The sequence below is a fragment of the Pseudophryne corroboree genome, chromosome 7 (genome assembly GCF_028390025.1).
Source record: "Pseudophryne corroboree isolate aPseCor3 chromosome 7, aPseCor3.hap2, whole genome shotgun sequence".
Lineage (NCBI taxonomy): Eukaryota > Metazoa > Chordata > Amphibia > Anura > Myobatrachidae > Pseudophryne > Pseudophryne corroboree.
Window position 1 is genome coordinate 193,928,189 of NC_086450.1, and position 17,086 is coordinate 193,945,274.

A 17,086-nucleotide genomic window follows, 5' to 3' on the forward strand; every position below is an offset into this window, starting at 1 on the left:
TCCCCAGGAACAGCAGACGAGTTGTCGGCATTAATTGGGATTTTGGAATATTCAGAATCCATCCGTGCTGCTTTAGCACCTCTTGAGATAGTGCTAAACCCATCTCTAGCTGTTCTCTGGACCTTGCCCTTATTAGGAGATCGTCCAAGTATGGGATAATTAATACGCCTTTTCTTCGAAGAAGAAATATTATCTCGGCCATTACCTTTGTAAAGACCCGAGGTGCCGTGGACAAACCAAACGGCAGCGTCTGAAACTGATAGTGACAGTTTTGTACAACGAACCTGAGGTACCCCTGGTGTGAGGGGTAATTGGAACGTGGAGATACGCATCCTTGATGTCCAAGGATACCATAAAGTCCCCTTCTTCCAGGTTCGCTATCACTGCTCTGAGTGACTCCATCTTGAACTTCTTTATGTACAGGTTCAAGGACTTCAGATTTAGAATAGGCCTTACCGAGCCATCCGGCTTCGGTACCACAAAAAGAGTGGAATAATACCCCTTCCCTTGTTGTAGAAGAGGTACCTTGACTATCACCTGCTGAGAATACAGCTTGTGAATGGCTTCCAAAACCGTCTCCCTTTCTGAGGGGGACGTTGGTAAAGCAGACTTCAGGAAACGGCGAGGTGGCTCTGTCTCTAATTTCAACCTGTACCCCTGAGATATTATCTGCAGGATCCAGGGATTTACCTGCGAGTGAGCCCACTGCGCGCTGTAATTCTTGAGACGACCGCCTACCGCCCCCGAGTCCGCTTGCGAAGCCCCAGCGTCATGCTGAGGCTTTTGTAGAAGCCGGGGAGGGCTTCTGTTCCTGGGAAGGAGCTGCCTGTTGCTGTCTCTTCCCTCGTCCTCTGCCTCGTGGCAGATATGAATAGCCCTTTGCTCTCTTATTTTTAAAGGAACGAAAGGGCTGCGGTTGAAAGGTCGGTGCCTTTTTCTGTTGGGGAGTGACTTGAGGTAGAAAGGTGGATTTCCCGGCCGTAGCCACCAAATCCGATAGACCGACCCCAAATAACTCCTCTACGCATCGCCTGTCCACTGTCGTGTCCATAAAGCTCTTCTGGCCGAAATGGACATAGCACTTACCCGTGATGCCAGTGTGCAGATATCTCTCTGTGCATCACGCATATAAAGAAATGCATCCTTTATTTGTTCTAACGACAGTAAAATATTGTCCCTGTCCAGGGTATCAATATTTTCGATCAGGGACTCTGACCAAACTACCCCAGCACTGCACATCCAGGCAGTCGCAATAGCTGGTCGTAGTATAACACCTGCATGTGTGTATATACCTTTTTGGATATTTTCCATCCTCCTATCTGATGGATCTTTAAGTGCGGCCGTCTCAGGAGAGGGTAACGCCACTTGTTTTGATAAGCGTGTTAGCGCTTTGTCCACCCTAGGAGGTGTTTCCCAGCGCTCCCTAACCTCTGGCGGGAAAGGGTATAAAGCCAATAACTTCTTTGAAATTAGCAGTTTTTTATCGGGGCACCCCACGCTTCATCACACACGTCATTTAATTCTTCTGATTCGGTAAAAACTACTGGTAGTTTTTTCACACCCCAGACAATACCCTGTTTAGTGGTACCTGTAGTATCAGCTAAATGTAACATCTCCTTTATTGCCAAAATCATATAACGTGTGGCCCTACTGGAAAATACGGTTGATTCGTCACCTTCACCACCGGAATCAGTGCCTGTGTCTGGGTCTGTGTCGACCGACTGAGGCAAGGGGCGTTTTACAGCCCCTGACGGTGTTTGAGGCGCCTGGACAGGCACTAATTGAGTGTCCGGCCGCCTCATGTCGGCAAACGACTGCTTAAGCGAGTTGACGCTATCCCGTAATTCCACAAATAAAGGCATCCATTCTGGTGTCGACCCCCTAGGAAGTGACATCCTCATATTTGGCAATTGCTCCGCCTCCACACCAATAACGTCCTCATACATGTCGACACACACGTACCGACACACAGCAGACACACAGGGAATGCTCTATACGAAGACAGGACCCACTAGCCCTTTGGGGAGACAGAGGGAGAGTCTGCCAGCACACACCAAAAAGCGCTATATATGACAGGGATAGCCTTATGATTAAGTGCTCCCTTATAGCTGCTTTTATATTAATATATTGCCATTTATTTTGCCCCCCCTCTCTGTTATACCCTGTTTCTGTAGTGCAGTGCAGGGGAGAGACCTGGGAGCCCTCCTGACCAGCGGAGCTGTGACAGAAAATGGCGCCGTGTGCTGAGGAGATAGGCCCCGCCCCTTTTTCGGCGGGCTCGTCTCCCGCTATTTAGTACATTTAGGCAGGGGTAAATATCTCCATATAGCCTCTGGGGCTATATGTGAGGTATTTTTAGCCTTTTTAAAGGTTTTCATTTGCCTCCCAGGGCGCCCCCCCCCCAGCGCCCTGCACCCTCAGTGACTGCCGTGTGAAGTGTGCTGAGAGGAAAATGGCGCACAGCTGCAGTGCTGTGCGCTACCTTAAGAAGACTGCAGGAGTCTTCAGCCGCCGATTCTGGACCTCTTCTTGCTTCAGCATCTGTGAGGGGGCCGGCGGCGTGGCTCCGGTGACCATCCAGGCTGTACCTGTGATCGTCCCTCTGGAGCTTCATGTCCAGTAGCCAAGAAGCCAATCCATCCTGCACGCAGGTGAGTTCACTTCTTCTCCCCTCTGTCCCTCGTTGCAGTGATCCTGTTGCCAGCAGGAATCACTGTAAAATAAAAAACCTAAGCTAAACTCTCTAAGCAGCTCTTTATGAGAGCCACCTAGAATTGCACCCTTCTCGGCCGGGCACAAAAATCTAACTGGAGTCTGGAGGAGGGTCATAGGGGGAGGAGCCAGTACACACCACCTGACCTGTAAAAGCTTTACTTTTGTGCCCTGTCTCCTGCGGAGCCGCTATTCCCCATGGTCCTTTCAGGAACCCCAGCATCCACTTAGGACGATAGAGAAATATTGCTTTGGTTGACCAAGTACAGTATTAAAACGCAATAGCCATAACTTGCTGCTAACCTGTGTAAGGCAGTTCTCCTCTAATGCTGGGTACACACTGGCCGATATATTGCGGACCATCGGCCAGTGTGTACCAGCTCTATGTCTGAACGAGTTCATTCAAAGACATATCCCGTCGGCTGTGCAGCACAGACAATGACCAATACATTTACAGATATATTAGTGCATCATGCTGGGTCTACGGACAGTCAGCATGTAAATGCCTGCCCAGTTCATGACGTCAGTCAGATCTGCCTGTAGATATGTCAGCAGATTAATTGATCCGCAGATAGATCTATAAGTGTGTACCCAGCAGAAGTCTCTTTGGTTATTGTTGCACTTGAAACATTGTAAAGTCACTGAATATACAGACTAAACTGGTTTCTATGTAAATACTATTACTATATAATTCTGCCTAAATGCAATGGTTACTAAACATACAAAAAAACAATGGCCCCAAACCAATATTTATTAAAACCTGTAACAAGTGAAGAAACAGTAGCTGTCGTATATGGTTTGTAAAGTAGTCTTTTTCCAAAACAGTTTGGTAAATTAGTGCATTGTTGTTGTTTTTTTGTTTAACTGCTTCATACTGAAAAAATAAAAATAAAAATCATTTTCTTTATCTTTATTATCTGCAAAGTTTAGACACAGCTAGAAGCATAGGAAGAAGTAGAGAGAAAAGGCAGGCAGCGGATGATGCGTTTAGGGTCAGGCTGAGCTCATTACACCTTTAACACTGCTCCAGAGGCAATGGTGATTGTAAGAAACTGTTATTTTGTAAACAGTAAGAATCAGAATAGACCACCATAACCTAGACCCAAAGAGTCAACTCTTGATCAACAAGAATCCTATGTTTCCTTATGGTCTTGTGCTCTGTAATGTTGGTTTAACAGCCTGGATCATTTGCTCTGAATGATGGTGGGTTTAGCATGCCATCTAGCAGAGTCCTCATCAATGAGAGAGATATCTTGAACCATCATTTGTAAATCAATAGCTTACTATTCCATTGTTCAATGTGCCTCTCTATTTCCGGTCATGTGCTGTGCATGTTGGAGTAGCTGCGTCACATTGCCTTCATGGGTGGTCACTGGGGAGGAAGGGGTATTCCCCTGGGGTCAGTGACTTGACCTTCTTGCAGGTTCTTAACCAGCTGAGCCAGCCAGCGTTTGGTTGTGGTATCATCCTTCAGTACCTGGGCGAACGTGGTGTCTTTCAGCTGGTCAGGAAGACACTGCCTCAGCGCCTCACGGGCTCTGTAACACAGCATAGACTGGTCAATTTCTGAACACATCACACATTGCTTATAAAGAAGTCATAGTAAAGTACTTTAATAATGCAGTGGCTATAGAAACTCAAAACTTATGTGAGTGTAGGTTTTTTAAAATGATGGAAATATGTACTAAAGGTCACTGTAATGGTAACTCCCAGTATAAAGTATTCACCTCCTCTGGAACTTTCACATTTGCTGAAGAAAGGATTCTGTGTGGTCTCTATTTCAGGACATTGTCCTGCCGAGATATACATTATATGCAAAAATAGTGCTGTGATAATTGCTCAACATAGCCCATCTAGGGGGGCAGATTTACTAAAGCTTTTGAAAATAGAAAGTAGTGGTGATTCTAGCTAGGAGTTCTCTATTGCATTCTACAAAATGATAGGCCAAATCTGATTAGTTGCTATGGGAAACACCTCCACTTGCCTGTTTTAGAAGTGTTAGTAAATGTACCCCAAAGTCTCCACAATCAGGTGTACTACGATATATCCGGCACTCAGAATGCCGGCACCCAGCATACCGACCGCCGGAAAGCCGGCTGTGGGGCGAGCACAAGAGAGCCCCTTGCGGGCAAGCTGGCGCGCCACGCTATTTATTCTCCCTCCAGGGGTGTCGTGGACACCCCAAGGGGGAGAATAGTTGTCATTATCCCGGCGCCGGTATGCAGTGCGCTGGGATCCCGACAGCCGGGATATCGAGTGCCTCCCAACAATCTTCCTCTACTTTGTATCAAGGTCTCCCAAATGCTTCCTGGTAAATTCTAGGTAGATTTCATACAAGTTTTCTTTTTGCCCGCTCCCATACAGAGCAGATCAGGGATGTGCCCGAGCTATGAATATATCCCATGGACACGTTTTTCTTCTATTACATGGAAAACTGGGCAAATATGGCTCTCTGCCTCAGTGGCCAATCTATTAAGTGCCCTTTTCACATTAATGCTTAGTTTTAGAGTGAAGGATTGTTGTTATCTAATATCAGTTACACAATATTCTCTCCTTTATTTAGAATGGATCTTCCAATGCTTTAGAGGATATTAAAATTCGGATATCTTAAATCCTCCTTCCAACTGGTTCTTTTAAGAAACCTTTTCTCAGCATTGCCTTTAATGTTCTTTGACGTCACAGTGAAGCTCTTGTTTGAAATTGCATTAACAAACTCAGCGTTTCAATGGATTTCAAAACAGTGATCATGAAACGTGAATGCTTATCGGACGCTACAAGATGCATAAATAATAATGGCCCAAATGTATTAAGCCTTTAAAAGAGATAAAGTGGAGACGGATAAAGAGTGACAAATGACCAGCCAACCAGCTCCAGTAATTTTTCAAACACAGCCTGTTACATGGTAGTTAGGAAGCTGGTTGGCTGGTCATTTATCACTCTTTATTCATCTCCACTTTATCTTTTGTTAAGGCTTAATACATTTGGGCAAAAGTCTTTGGTACAATTCAAAACAAAAATAACCTAAAAGCTTATACAAAAGAATACAATAAAAGAATAAATAAATGCTTTACCGTGGGTTGTCAGAGAGACGGAGATAACAGCGGACAACGTGTTTCAGTAGCCTAGCGGACGGCTCTTTGGAAAGCTGCAGCACCATTTTTCCCTACATGATACAGGACAGAGATTAGGACCCGGTACTACAAAAGACTATGAATTAAAAGCAGTATTAACGCAGAGTAAGAGGAAACACTACTACATCACTATTTGGTAGATGCATAAGTAATAAGCGATAAGTAGGAGTGCACACACAGATAGGAGAGTAAAAAGAACAGGCTCTACAGTCATTATATGATGGACTCCAAGAAAAAAAATAAGAATTTACTTACCGGTAATTCTCTTTCTCGTAGTCCGTAGTGGATGCTGGGAACTCCGTAAGGACCATGGGGAATAGCGGGCTCCGAAGGAGGCTGGGCACTCTAGAAAGATCTTAGACTACCTGGTGTGCACTGGCTCCTCCCACTATGACCCTCCTCCAAGCCTCAGTTAGGTACTGTGCCCGGACGAGCGTACACAATAAGGAAGGATTTTGAATCCCGGGTAAGACTCATACCAGCCACACCAATCACACCGAACAACTCGTGATATGAAAACACAGTTAACAGCATGAAACGATAGAGCCTCTCAACAGATGGCTCAACAATAACCCGATTTAGTTAACAATAACTATGTACAAGTATTGCAGATAGACCGCACTTGGGATGGGCGCCCAGCATCCACTACGGACTACGAGAAAGAGAATTACCGGTAAGTAAATTCTTATTTTCTCTAACGTCCTAGTGGATGCTGGGAACTCCGTAAGGACCATGGGGATTATACCAAAGCTCCCAAACGGGCGGGAGAGTGCGGATGACTCTGCAGCACCGAATGAGAGAACTCCAGGTCCTCCTCAGCCAGGGTATCAAATTTATAGAATTTTGCAAACGTGTTTGCCCCTGACCAAGTAGCTGCTCGGCAAAGTTGTAAAGCCGAGACCCCTCGGGCAGCCGCCCAAGATGAGCCCACCTTCCTTGTGGAATGGGCATTGACAGATTTAGGCTGTGGCAGGCCTGCCACAGTATGTGCAAGCTGAATTGTACTACAAATCCAACGAGCAATAGTCTGCTTAGAAGCAGGAGCACCCAGCTTGTTGGGTGCATATAGGATAAACAGCGAGTCAGATTTTCTGACTCCAGCCGTCCTGGAAACATATATTTTCAGGGCCCTGACAACGTCTAGCAACTTGGAGTCCTCCAAATCCTTAGTAGCCGCAGGCACCACAATAGGCTGGTTCAGGTGAAACGCTGACACCACCTTAGGGAGAAACTGGGGACGAGTCCTCAATTCTGCCCTATCCATATGAAAAACCAGATAAGGGCTTTTACATGATAAAGCCGCCAATTCTGACACTCGCCTGGCTGATGCCAGGGCCAATAACATGACCACTTTCCACGTGAGATATTTCAGATCCACGGTTTTTAGTGGCTCAAACCAATGTGATTTCAAGAAATTCAACATCATGTTGAGATCCCACGGTGCCACAGGAGGCACAAAATGGGGGCTGAATATGCAGCACTCCTTTCACAAACGTCTGAACTTCAGGTACTGAAGCTAGTTCCATTTGAAAGAAAATCGACAGAGCAGAGATCTGTACTTTAATGGAGCCTAGTTTTAGGCCCATATTCACTCCTGCTTGCAGGAAATGCAGAAATCGACCTAGTTGAAATTCCTCTGTTGGGGCCTTTTTGGCCTCGCACCATGCAACATATTTCCGCCATATGCGGTGATAATGTTTTGCCGTAACATCTTTCCTGGCTTTAATAAGCGTAGGAATGACTTCCTCCGGAATGCCCTTTTCCTTCAGGATCCGGCGTTCAACCGCCATGCCGTCAAACGCAGCCGCGGTAAGTCTTGGAACAGACAGGGACCCTGCTGTAGCAGGTCCTGTCTGAGCGGCAGGGACCAAGGGTCCTCTGAGATCATCTCTTGAAGTTCCGGGTACCACGCTCTTCTTGGCCAATCCGGAACCACGAGAATGGTGTTTACTCCTCGCTTTCTTATTATTCTCAGTACCTTTGGTATGAGAGGTAGAGGAGGGAACACATACACTGACCGGTACACCCACGGTGTCACTAGGGCGTCCACCGCTATCGCCTGAGGGTCTCTTGACCTGGCGCAATACTTCTCTAGTTTTTTGTTTATGCGGGATGCCATCATGTCCACCTGTGGACGACCCCATTGATTTACAATCATTTGGAAGACTTCTGGATGAAGTCCCCACTCTCCCGGGTGGAGGTCGTGCCTGCTGAGAAAGTCTGCTTCCCAGTTGTCCACTCCCGGGATGAACACTGCTGACAGTGCTAGTACATGATTCTCCGCCCATCGGAGAATTTTTGTGGCTTCTGCCATCGCCGTCCTGCTTCTTGTGCCGCCCTGTCGATTCACATGGGCGACTGCCGTGATGTTGTCTGACTGGATCAGCACCGGCTGTTGTAGGAGCAGGGATTTTGCTTGACTTAGGGCATTGTAAATGGCCCTTAGTTCCAGAATATTTATGTGAAGGGCAGTCTCCTGACTTGACCATAGTCCCTGGAAATTTCTTCCCTTTGTGACTGCCCCCCAGCCTCGTAGGCTGGCATCCGTGGTCACCAGGACCCAGTCCTGTATGCCGAATCTGCGGCCCTCCAGAAGATGAGCACTGTTCAGCCACCACAGAAGAGACACCCTGGTTCGTGGAGACAGGGTTATTAAACGATGCATCTGAAGATGCGATCCGGATCACTTGTCCAACAGGTTCCACTGAAAGATTCTGGCATGGAACCTGCCGAATGGAATTGCTTCGTAAGAAGCTACCATCTTTCCCAGGACCCGCGTGCAGTGATGCACCGATACCTGTTTTGGTTTTAGGAGGTCTCTGACTAGAGAAGACAACTCCCTGGCTTTCTCCTCCGGGAGAAACACTTTTTTCTGGGCCGTGTCCAGAATCATTCCCAGGAACATTAGACGTGTCGTGGGGACCAGCTGTGACTTTGGGATATTCAGAATCCAACCGTGCTGGCTCAGCACTTCCTGAGATAGTGCTACTCCCACTAACAACTGTTCCTTGGATCGTGCCTTTATTAGGAGATCGTCCAAGTATGGGATAATTAAAACTCCCTTTTTTCGAAGGAGTATCATCATTTCCGCCATAACCTTGGTAAATACCCTCGGTGCCGTGGAGAGTCCAAACGGCAGCGTCTGGAATTGGTAATGGCAATCCTGTACCACAAATCTGAGGTACTCCTGGTGAGAATTGTAAATGGGGACATGCAGGTAAGCATCCTTGATGTCCAGGGATACCATGTAATCCCCCTCGTCCAGGCTTGCAATAACCGCCCTGAGCGATTCCATCTTGAACTTGAATTTTTTTTATGTATGTGTTCAAGGACTTCAAATTTAGAATGGGTCTCACCGAACCGTCCGGTTTCGGTACCACAAATAGTGTGGAATAGTAACCCCGGCCTTGTTGAAGTAGGGGTACCTTGATTATCACCTGCTGGGAATACAGCTTGTGAATTGCCGCTAGCACTGCCTCCCTGTCTGAGGGAGCAATCGGCAAAGCGGATTTTTTTAGGAAACGGCGGGGTGGAATCGCCTCGAATTCCAGCCTGTATCCCTGAGATACTATTTGAAGGATCCAGGGATCCACCTGTGAGCGAACCCACTGATCGCTGAAATTCCTGAGGCGGGCCCCCACCGTACCTGGCTCCGCTTGTGAAGCCCCACCGTCATGCGGCGGACTTGGAAGAGGAAGCGGGGGAGGACTTTTGTTCCTGGGAACCTGCTGTTTGCTGCAGCCTTTTTCCCCTGCCTCTGTCTCTTGACAGAAAAGACCCTCCTTTTCCCCGCTTATTTTTCTGGGATCGAAAGGACTGAACCTGATAAAATGGCACCTTCTTAGGCTGTGAGGGGACATGGGGTAAAAATGCTGACTTCCCAGACGTTGCTGTGGAAACTAGGTCGGAGAGACCATCCCCAAATAATTCCTCCCCTTTATAAGGCAAAACTTCCATGTGCCTTTTGGAATCTGCATCTCCAGTCCACTGGCGAGTCCATAAGCATCTCCTAGCAGAGATAGATAGTGCACTTACTTTAGATGCCAGCCGGCAGATTTCCCTCTGTGCATCTCTCATGTATAAGACTGAGTCTTTTATATGGTCAATTGTTAACAGGATCGTGTCTCTGTCTAGTGTGTCAATATTTTCTGACAGGTTATCTGACCATGCAGCGGCAGCACTGCACATCCAAGCTGACGCAATTGCTGGTCTGAGTATAATGCCTGAGTGTGTATATACAGACTTCAGGATCGCCTCCTGCCTTCTATCAGCAGGTTCCTTAAGGGCGGCCGTATCCTGGGACGGTAGTGCCACCTTTTTTGACAAACGTGTGAGCGCTTTATCCACCCTCGGGGGTGTTTCCCAACGTAACCTATCCTCTGGCGGGAAAGGGAACGCCATTAGTAATTTCTTAGGAATCACCAATTTCTTATCAGGGGAAGCCCACGCTTCTTCACACACTTCATTTAATTCATCTGACGGGGGAAAAACTACAGGTAGTTTTTTTCTCCCCAAACATAATACCCTTTTTTGTGGTACCTGGATGTAAATCAGAAATATTTAACACCTCTTTCATTGCCTCAATCATGCAGCGAATGGCCTTAACGGGCATTAAATTTGACTCATCGTCGTCGACACTGGCGTCAGTATCCGTGTCGACATCTACTTGTGCCACCTGAGATAACGGGCGTTTTAGAGCCCCTGATGACTTTTGAGACCCTTGGACAGGCACGAGCTGAAGACTCGGCTGTCCCACAGTCGGCATGTCGTCAAATTTTTTATGTAAGGAGTCTATACGTGCACTCATTTCTTGCCATAATACCATCCACTCGGGTGTCTGCCCCGCAGGGGGTGACATCTCTGCTAAAGGCATCTGCTCCCCCTCCACATCATTATCCTCCTCAAACATGTCGACACAGCCGTACCGACACACTCCACACACACAGGGAATGCTCAAATAGAGGACAGGACCCACAAAAGCCCTTTGGGGGGACAGAGTAAGAGTATGCCAGCACACACCAGAGCGCTATATATATATATACAGGGACTAACTGAGTTATGTCCCTAATAGCTGCTTATACTGTATACAGTGCCAATTTTGTGCCCCCCCCTCTCTTTTCCCTCTTACTGTACTGTAGAAATGCAGGGAAGAGCCAGGGAGCTTCCTTCCAGCCGAGCTGTGAGGGAAAAATGGCGCCAGTGTGCTGAGGAGATAGGCTCCGCCCCTTTTTCGCGGCCTATTCTCCCGCTTATTTTGGGATTCTGGCAGGGGTATTTACCTCATATATAGCCCCAGGGGCTATATATTGAGGTATTTTAGCCAGCCAAGGTGTTTTTATTGCAGCCTCAGGGCGCCCCCCCCCCCAGCGCCCTGCACCCTCAGTGACCTGAGTGTGAAGTGTGTATGAGGAGCAATGGCGCACAGCTGCAGTGCTGTGCGCTACCTTGGTGAAGACAGGATGTCTTCATGCCGCCGATTTTCCGGACCATCTTCCTGCTTCTGGCTCTGTAAGGGGGACGGCGGCGCGGCTCCGGGACCGAACATCAAGGCTGGGCCTGCGGTCGATCCCTCTGGAGCTAATGGTGTCCAGTAGCCTAAGAAGCCCAATCCGGCTGCAAGCAGGCGAGTTCGCTTCTTCTCCCCTTAGTCCCTCGCTGCAGTGAGCCTGTTGCCAGCAGGTCTCACTGAAAAAAACAAATTCTAAGACTATAACTTTCTAAGAGCTCAGGAGAGCCCCTAGTGTGCATCCAACCTCGGCCGGGCACGAAATCTAACTGAGGCTTGGAGGAGGGTCATAGTGGGAGGAGCCAGTGCACACCAGGTAGTCTAAGATCTTTCTAGAGTGCCCAGCCTCCTTCGGAGCCCGCTATTCCCCATGGTCCTTACGGAGTTCCCAGCATCCACTAGGACGTTAGAGAAAACTAATTAAAGAGATCTGTATTGCAAATATAAACCAAAAATATTTCTGTTGTTTGAACAGTACTTTTACCAACACATACTAGCCTTGAATGCACGTATTAATTCATTTATGCAGCTATAATCTTACCAAAATCATAGCCACATGAGAGAACCGCTCATAGGTCTGACAAATGTATGCCAAACCAGTGTCGTCCAGGAGAATCTTCTGGAGAATGAAAGTGGCAACCTTAAAAGTAAAAGATTACATTTACAAATAAGCAATGAGCAGCAGGAAGACACAGGCTCTATCTAGAGATCCTAGCATTAGGTTTCGGTTTGAATTAAGTTGCACTTTGGTCTATTTGTTTCTAAATAAGAAGTTTTATTGTAGTAATCATTTACATTGTACACATCTGAGTCTAATTTCTAGACAGTAGGGAGACAGGAAGACGCTAAGCATTGGAAACAAAGTCATAAACCCGTGATTTCCTAATTAGTGGAAAGTAACAATTATTTGTAAGAGGAAGGGAAGAGAAAAAGCAGCATACAGTTTTGGAGAGTTCACTTCCAGACTCCATAATCCGCAGGCACAGCGGTATAATTTCTGTGGTTAGGAGGAAATTGATGACTTCTTGTTCATCAGTCTTCACCAGGGCTCCTGTTAGAGACAGCAAACAGGGAGACAAGTATTAAACCTATATATAGTGTACAGAAGATCAAAGCACCCCAAGGGGGCTTAAAAATAACTTTAGCTCAGACAAAAACCTCAGAACAAAGAAAACATCAAATATGCTTTAACTCCCATGCTTACCTTTTATGCCCATTTGCGACGGATAAAAATAGCAAACCTGTACATTGGGTGTCCCAAAAAAGGCCCCAAATGAAAGAAAACACGTGCATATATAGATTTACTGTATTTGAATCTGATGCTAGTCACTTCTTGCTACTGGAGAGGTGGGGACTAGGGGAGGAAAGGGCCTGTTTAATGTAGACCAGTAATTTATGGTCATGTTCACGTAACTAAAGCTGGGCATACACTATACAATTATCTGCTAGATAATCTACCAGATATAGCTGGTTGGAATGAAAATCTGGTAATGGATGAGAGCAAATAATCGACCATTTGCTCCCAAACATTGGAAAATGGACAAAACCAGTCTGTGATTTAACTAATGAATGAACAATATTTTTGTCCGTTTTCCAGTGTTTGGGAGCAAAAGGATTGTGATTTGCTCTCATCCATTACCAGATTTTCATTCCAATCAACCAGATTTGGCAGATTATCTGAGAGATATTTGTATAGTGTATGCCTATCTTAAGCATCTGTTAGGTTGAAAAAACACCTGCCAGCAGCTACATCTATTGCATGAAGCTATTGCATCTATTGCAAATAACTCCGTATCAGGCCGCAAAAGAGGAATACAACAAACCCTACAAAACACAACATAGCATAAAGGCCATTTAACCTTCTTAGTGCTGATGCATTTTGTGCCTACCAAAACATATAACAATAATTCAGAAATCATAGCTTATGGTTGAACTAAAGTAGCTTTTGAGGTTTTTTTTTTTAAATGGACACAATAAGTCAATATTTCATTGTAATACATCAAATTAATGCCATTTTGCAAACCTTAATGGAGAATGGCTGAGCTACACTGCACCTGGATAAGTTGTTGATTAGTGGAACCAGTCATTAGGTCTAAAGGACTGCCAAGGTTTTAAGTACTCTCTGTTTTCATTATGGATTGTTTTCTTGGGGTTTGCTTTAATAGTGTGGCTTTTCATATAAAGTGTACTTCTTACCAATTACTCCTAGGCTGGTGAGACGTAGATATTCAAAGGGCCGGGTTTTGCTGACTGTATGCAGGAAAGGATACAGGAACAGGGGAATGTGTGCAGCAAGAAATGCAGACCTAGAAAAAAGATTAAATATTGAAATTAAGTAAAAGGAATTAAAAATTTTTTTACAGAAGGAAAAACAGTTAAGTCTGTTTTCGATCATGTGACTGTACTTTGCAATATTTACAGATATGTGAAAGGCTTAAAAGCAGCAATTCCATATTTTTTCTATTTATTTATTTTTAAATAAACCACACTAGCAAGAAGAATCTTAAGGGCCCTACACATATCACGATGCGCCACCGAGGTGCCCGACACATCCGACGAGCGACCCGGCGGCGGGGGGGGCAGTGACGGGGGGAGTGAAGTTTCTTCACTCCCCCCGTCACGCGGCTGCATTGAAGTGCAGGCAAATATGGACGAGATCGTCCATATTGGCCTGCATGCACAGCCGACGGGAGACCAGCAATGAACGAGCGCGGGGCCGCGCATCGTTCATCGCTGGAGTCTCCACACTGAAAGATATGAACGAGTTCTCGTTCATATATTTCAGAAAATCGGCCAGTGTGTAGGGCCTATAAGTTATATAATTCTGGTTGTTTTGTTTCTTCAGAATGCTATTGTTTATTTATAATTCTGCAGTTTCCAGTGTCATGTGACTACTATGGCAACCAAAGTCACATGGCACATGATGTAGTGAGTAGATCAGTGATGGCTAACCTTGACACTCCAGCTGTTGAACTACATATCCCAGCATGCCCTGCTACAGTTTTGTTATTTGGCCATGCAAAAACTGATGCAGGGAATGCTGGGATGTGTAGTTCCACAAAAGCTGGAGTGTCAAGGTTAGCCATCACTGGAGTAGATAGTCTCAGAGCACTTTTCCACTCTTAAAATCTCCCAACTCTTCAACATCTTCACGTGACATGCCGAGCACTGTGAGCCTGCATACTGGACAACCATACTAGTCTGCCCCACAGAGATTTTGAAAGAGAGAAAATAATAATAGCTAACAGATGAATGCTTAAGAATGTATGTAAGCTGCTACGGGTGGTCTTCAGTTTGCCGGCTGGCGGGATCCCGACGCACAGAATACCGGCGCCGGAATCCCGACACCTGGCATACCGGCACCTTTTCTCCCTCTTGGGGTACATGACCCCCCTGGAAGGAGAATAGATAGCATGGTGCGCGTAGCGAGTCACCGTGCCCGCAACTGGCTCATTTGCGCTCGCCCAGCTGTCGGGTATGCTGACGGTCGGGATTCCGGAGCTGGTATGCTGGCCACAGAGAGAGCCCGTCCACCAGCATACCATCCTACATCTGTTGCTACAGTATATAAAGAGAAAAACCTATATAGGATCGAGGTTTTAACAATGATATCTGTAACTAAATGCACTGCTTCAGGAAGGCAACCTGACCTCATTTTTTGAAGTTTCTTAATTGTGCATGGCCATCAAAGGTTTCCTAATTCTATTAAACACATTGCTATATCTTTTTAACATTCACATGCTTTTCAGTCAAGTCCTTATAGCAGACCGATCCGGTGCCGTCAACAGGGGGTCACAGGTGTAAGTAGGTCAAACTAAGTTGTAGACTGCCCTGGGGTACAGATAGGAACTCTGTTACAATTGGCACCATGGCTGGTTATAATTGGGGGTGGGTTGCATTCACATTTATCCACCCAACTCCCCTACCAAAGCCAACCCTGGTACCAACTGGTCTATGGCTGGTTGGGGGGAGCATAAATATATGTTATGGTAAGAATTTACCGTTGATAACGGTATTTCTCTTATGTCCTAGAGGATACTGGGGTCCACATTAGTACCATGAGGTATAGACGGGTCCACTAGGAGCCTTGGGTACTCTTAAGAAATAAATAGTGTGCACTGGCTTCTCCCTCTATGCCCCTCCTACCAGACTCAATTTAGAAAATGTGCCTGGAGGAGCCGGTCATGCTTAGGGAAGCTCCTGATGAGTTTTCTGCATTTATTTTCTGTTTATTATTTTACGGGCACTGCTGGGTGGCACCAGCATGCCTGCTTTGTGGGACTTAGGGGGGAGAACGGTCCAACTTCCTAAAGAGTTAATGGTCCCGTTTCTCTGCTGACAGGACACTGAGCTCCTGAGGGAGTCATTTGCAAGCCCCACCACGGCGAGCGTACCCTCCCACAGCTCGCTGCCACCCCTAACAGAGCCAGAAGAAAGAAGTGGTGAGTAGAACACCGGTGTCCTGGTTAGCGGGTCGCCGGCGGTAATGGCGGCACAAAGGGTAGGAGCGCAGCGCTGACATGCAGGCTGCACTCCGGGGCTCAGGAGGACATGCAGTGAGTGTGTCCCACTGTGAGGGGCGCGCTGAGCCACCAATGAATACCCACACTGGCAAACAGCTTCAGAAGGGATCTAACCCTCTGTTAAGCAAACCACAAACCTCAGGCCAGTAAAAAGAAACCGGAAAGCCACGCGCCATTACGTGTGGGGGGCTTCAATATGAGCGGATCCAGCAGCTCACCAGCGCCATTTTCCTTCTGCAGCTTACACATCACAGGGACGCGCAGCTCCTCCACTAAGACTCCACGTCTCCTCAGCGGTACCAGGGGATCTTAGAAGGGGGGTGGGGGGTTGTAGAATAATAAGCCCTCTTAAGGGACTTAGTGTAGTGACCCAGCTGAGTTTACTTGGCTAAAAGGGCGCAGTGTGGCTGGTTCCATTTTCTATGTCTCCCTGCAGGATCTGTGTGGGTTACACTGTGTTTTCACCTTCTGTGTGTGGGTGTGTCCCTTCACGTTGCCATATCCAGGGTCTGTTTCCGACACAGCAGAGTGTCTGTCCTCCCCGGGAGATTCGCTACTAGGGTGGCCAATCCCGGGATCGGCGGGATCCCGGGATTTGGGGCCAAAATCGCCGGGATTTCAATCCCGGGATTGGAGCTTCCAATCCCGGGATTTCGGGACTGTGCTGCGCATGCGCTGTTTCATATCTCTTCCAAGCAGCGCTGAGTACTCGGCTCAGACACTGCCTGGCTGTGCGTGGCGCTGCGTGATGTCAGAGGTCACATGGCGCATCGCAGGCACATGCTGTCTCGCCCCTTTCAGCAGCTCCCGCCAGCGGCCAGTCATCTTAAGCAGAGGTGGAGACTGCCTCTGCTTCTCACAGCGCAACAACAGGCTCATCAGTAATCAGTAATGGACGGATGGCTGGCCCCGGACTCGAGGGGTAGTCGGGAGTGGAGACTACAGGAGAATGGAGCCCTGCAGCTGCCGACAACTGCCTGCAGCAGTGTCAGAACAGCGCTACACTGTCCAGCAGTCCCATTCCCAGTTAGGAAGTGCATGCTGCACTTTTGGAGAGGGGAGACTTAGAAGATTGCTACTGTATTCAGACTGGGTGAGTCAGTAAAGTTATTTTATTCCTGGGGGTGGGTAGGGGTAAAGGGGTGGTAGGGTTGTGTGCAATGGCCATGATTATGATAGTTTCTGTCACCCTGTGTTGTGAAGGGGGGGGGGGG

At 47.1% G+C, this 17,086-nt stretch overlaps 1 protein-coding gene across 3 annotated transcripts in view; it reads right to left on the minus strand.

Annotated features, from left to right (window-relative positions):
• Nucleotides 1-3,443: 3,443 nt before the first annotated feature.
• CNOT9 (CCR4-NOT transcription complex subunit 9) overlaps nt 3,444-17,086 on the minus strand; it is a 78,144-nt gene continuing 64,501 nt past the window's right edge. For all 3 annotated transcript variants that reach the window (XM_063933912.1, XM_063933913.1, XM_063933911.1), the window contains exons 4-8: nt 13,546-13,655; nt 12,291-12,400; nt 11,891-11,989; nt 5,784-5,875; nt 3,444-4,250 (exon numbers count right to left, since the gene is read on the minus strand). In XM_063933912.1, coding sequence (XP_063789982.1) covers nt 4,082-4,250; nt 5,784-5,875; nt 11,891-11,989; nt 12,291-12,400; nt 13,546-13,655 — 580 coding nt within the window. In that variant the 3' untranslated portion in view covers nt 3,444-4,081. The remainder of the gene's footprint in view (nt 4,251-5,783; nt 5,876-11,890; nt 11,990-12,290; nt 12,401-13,545; nt 13,656-17,086) is intronic.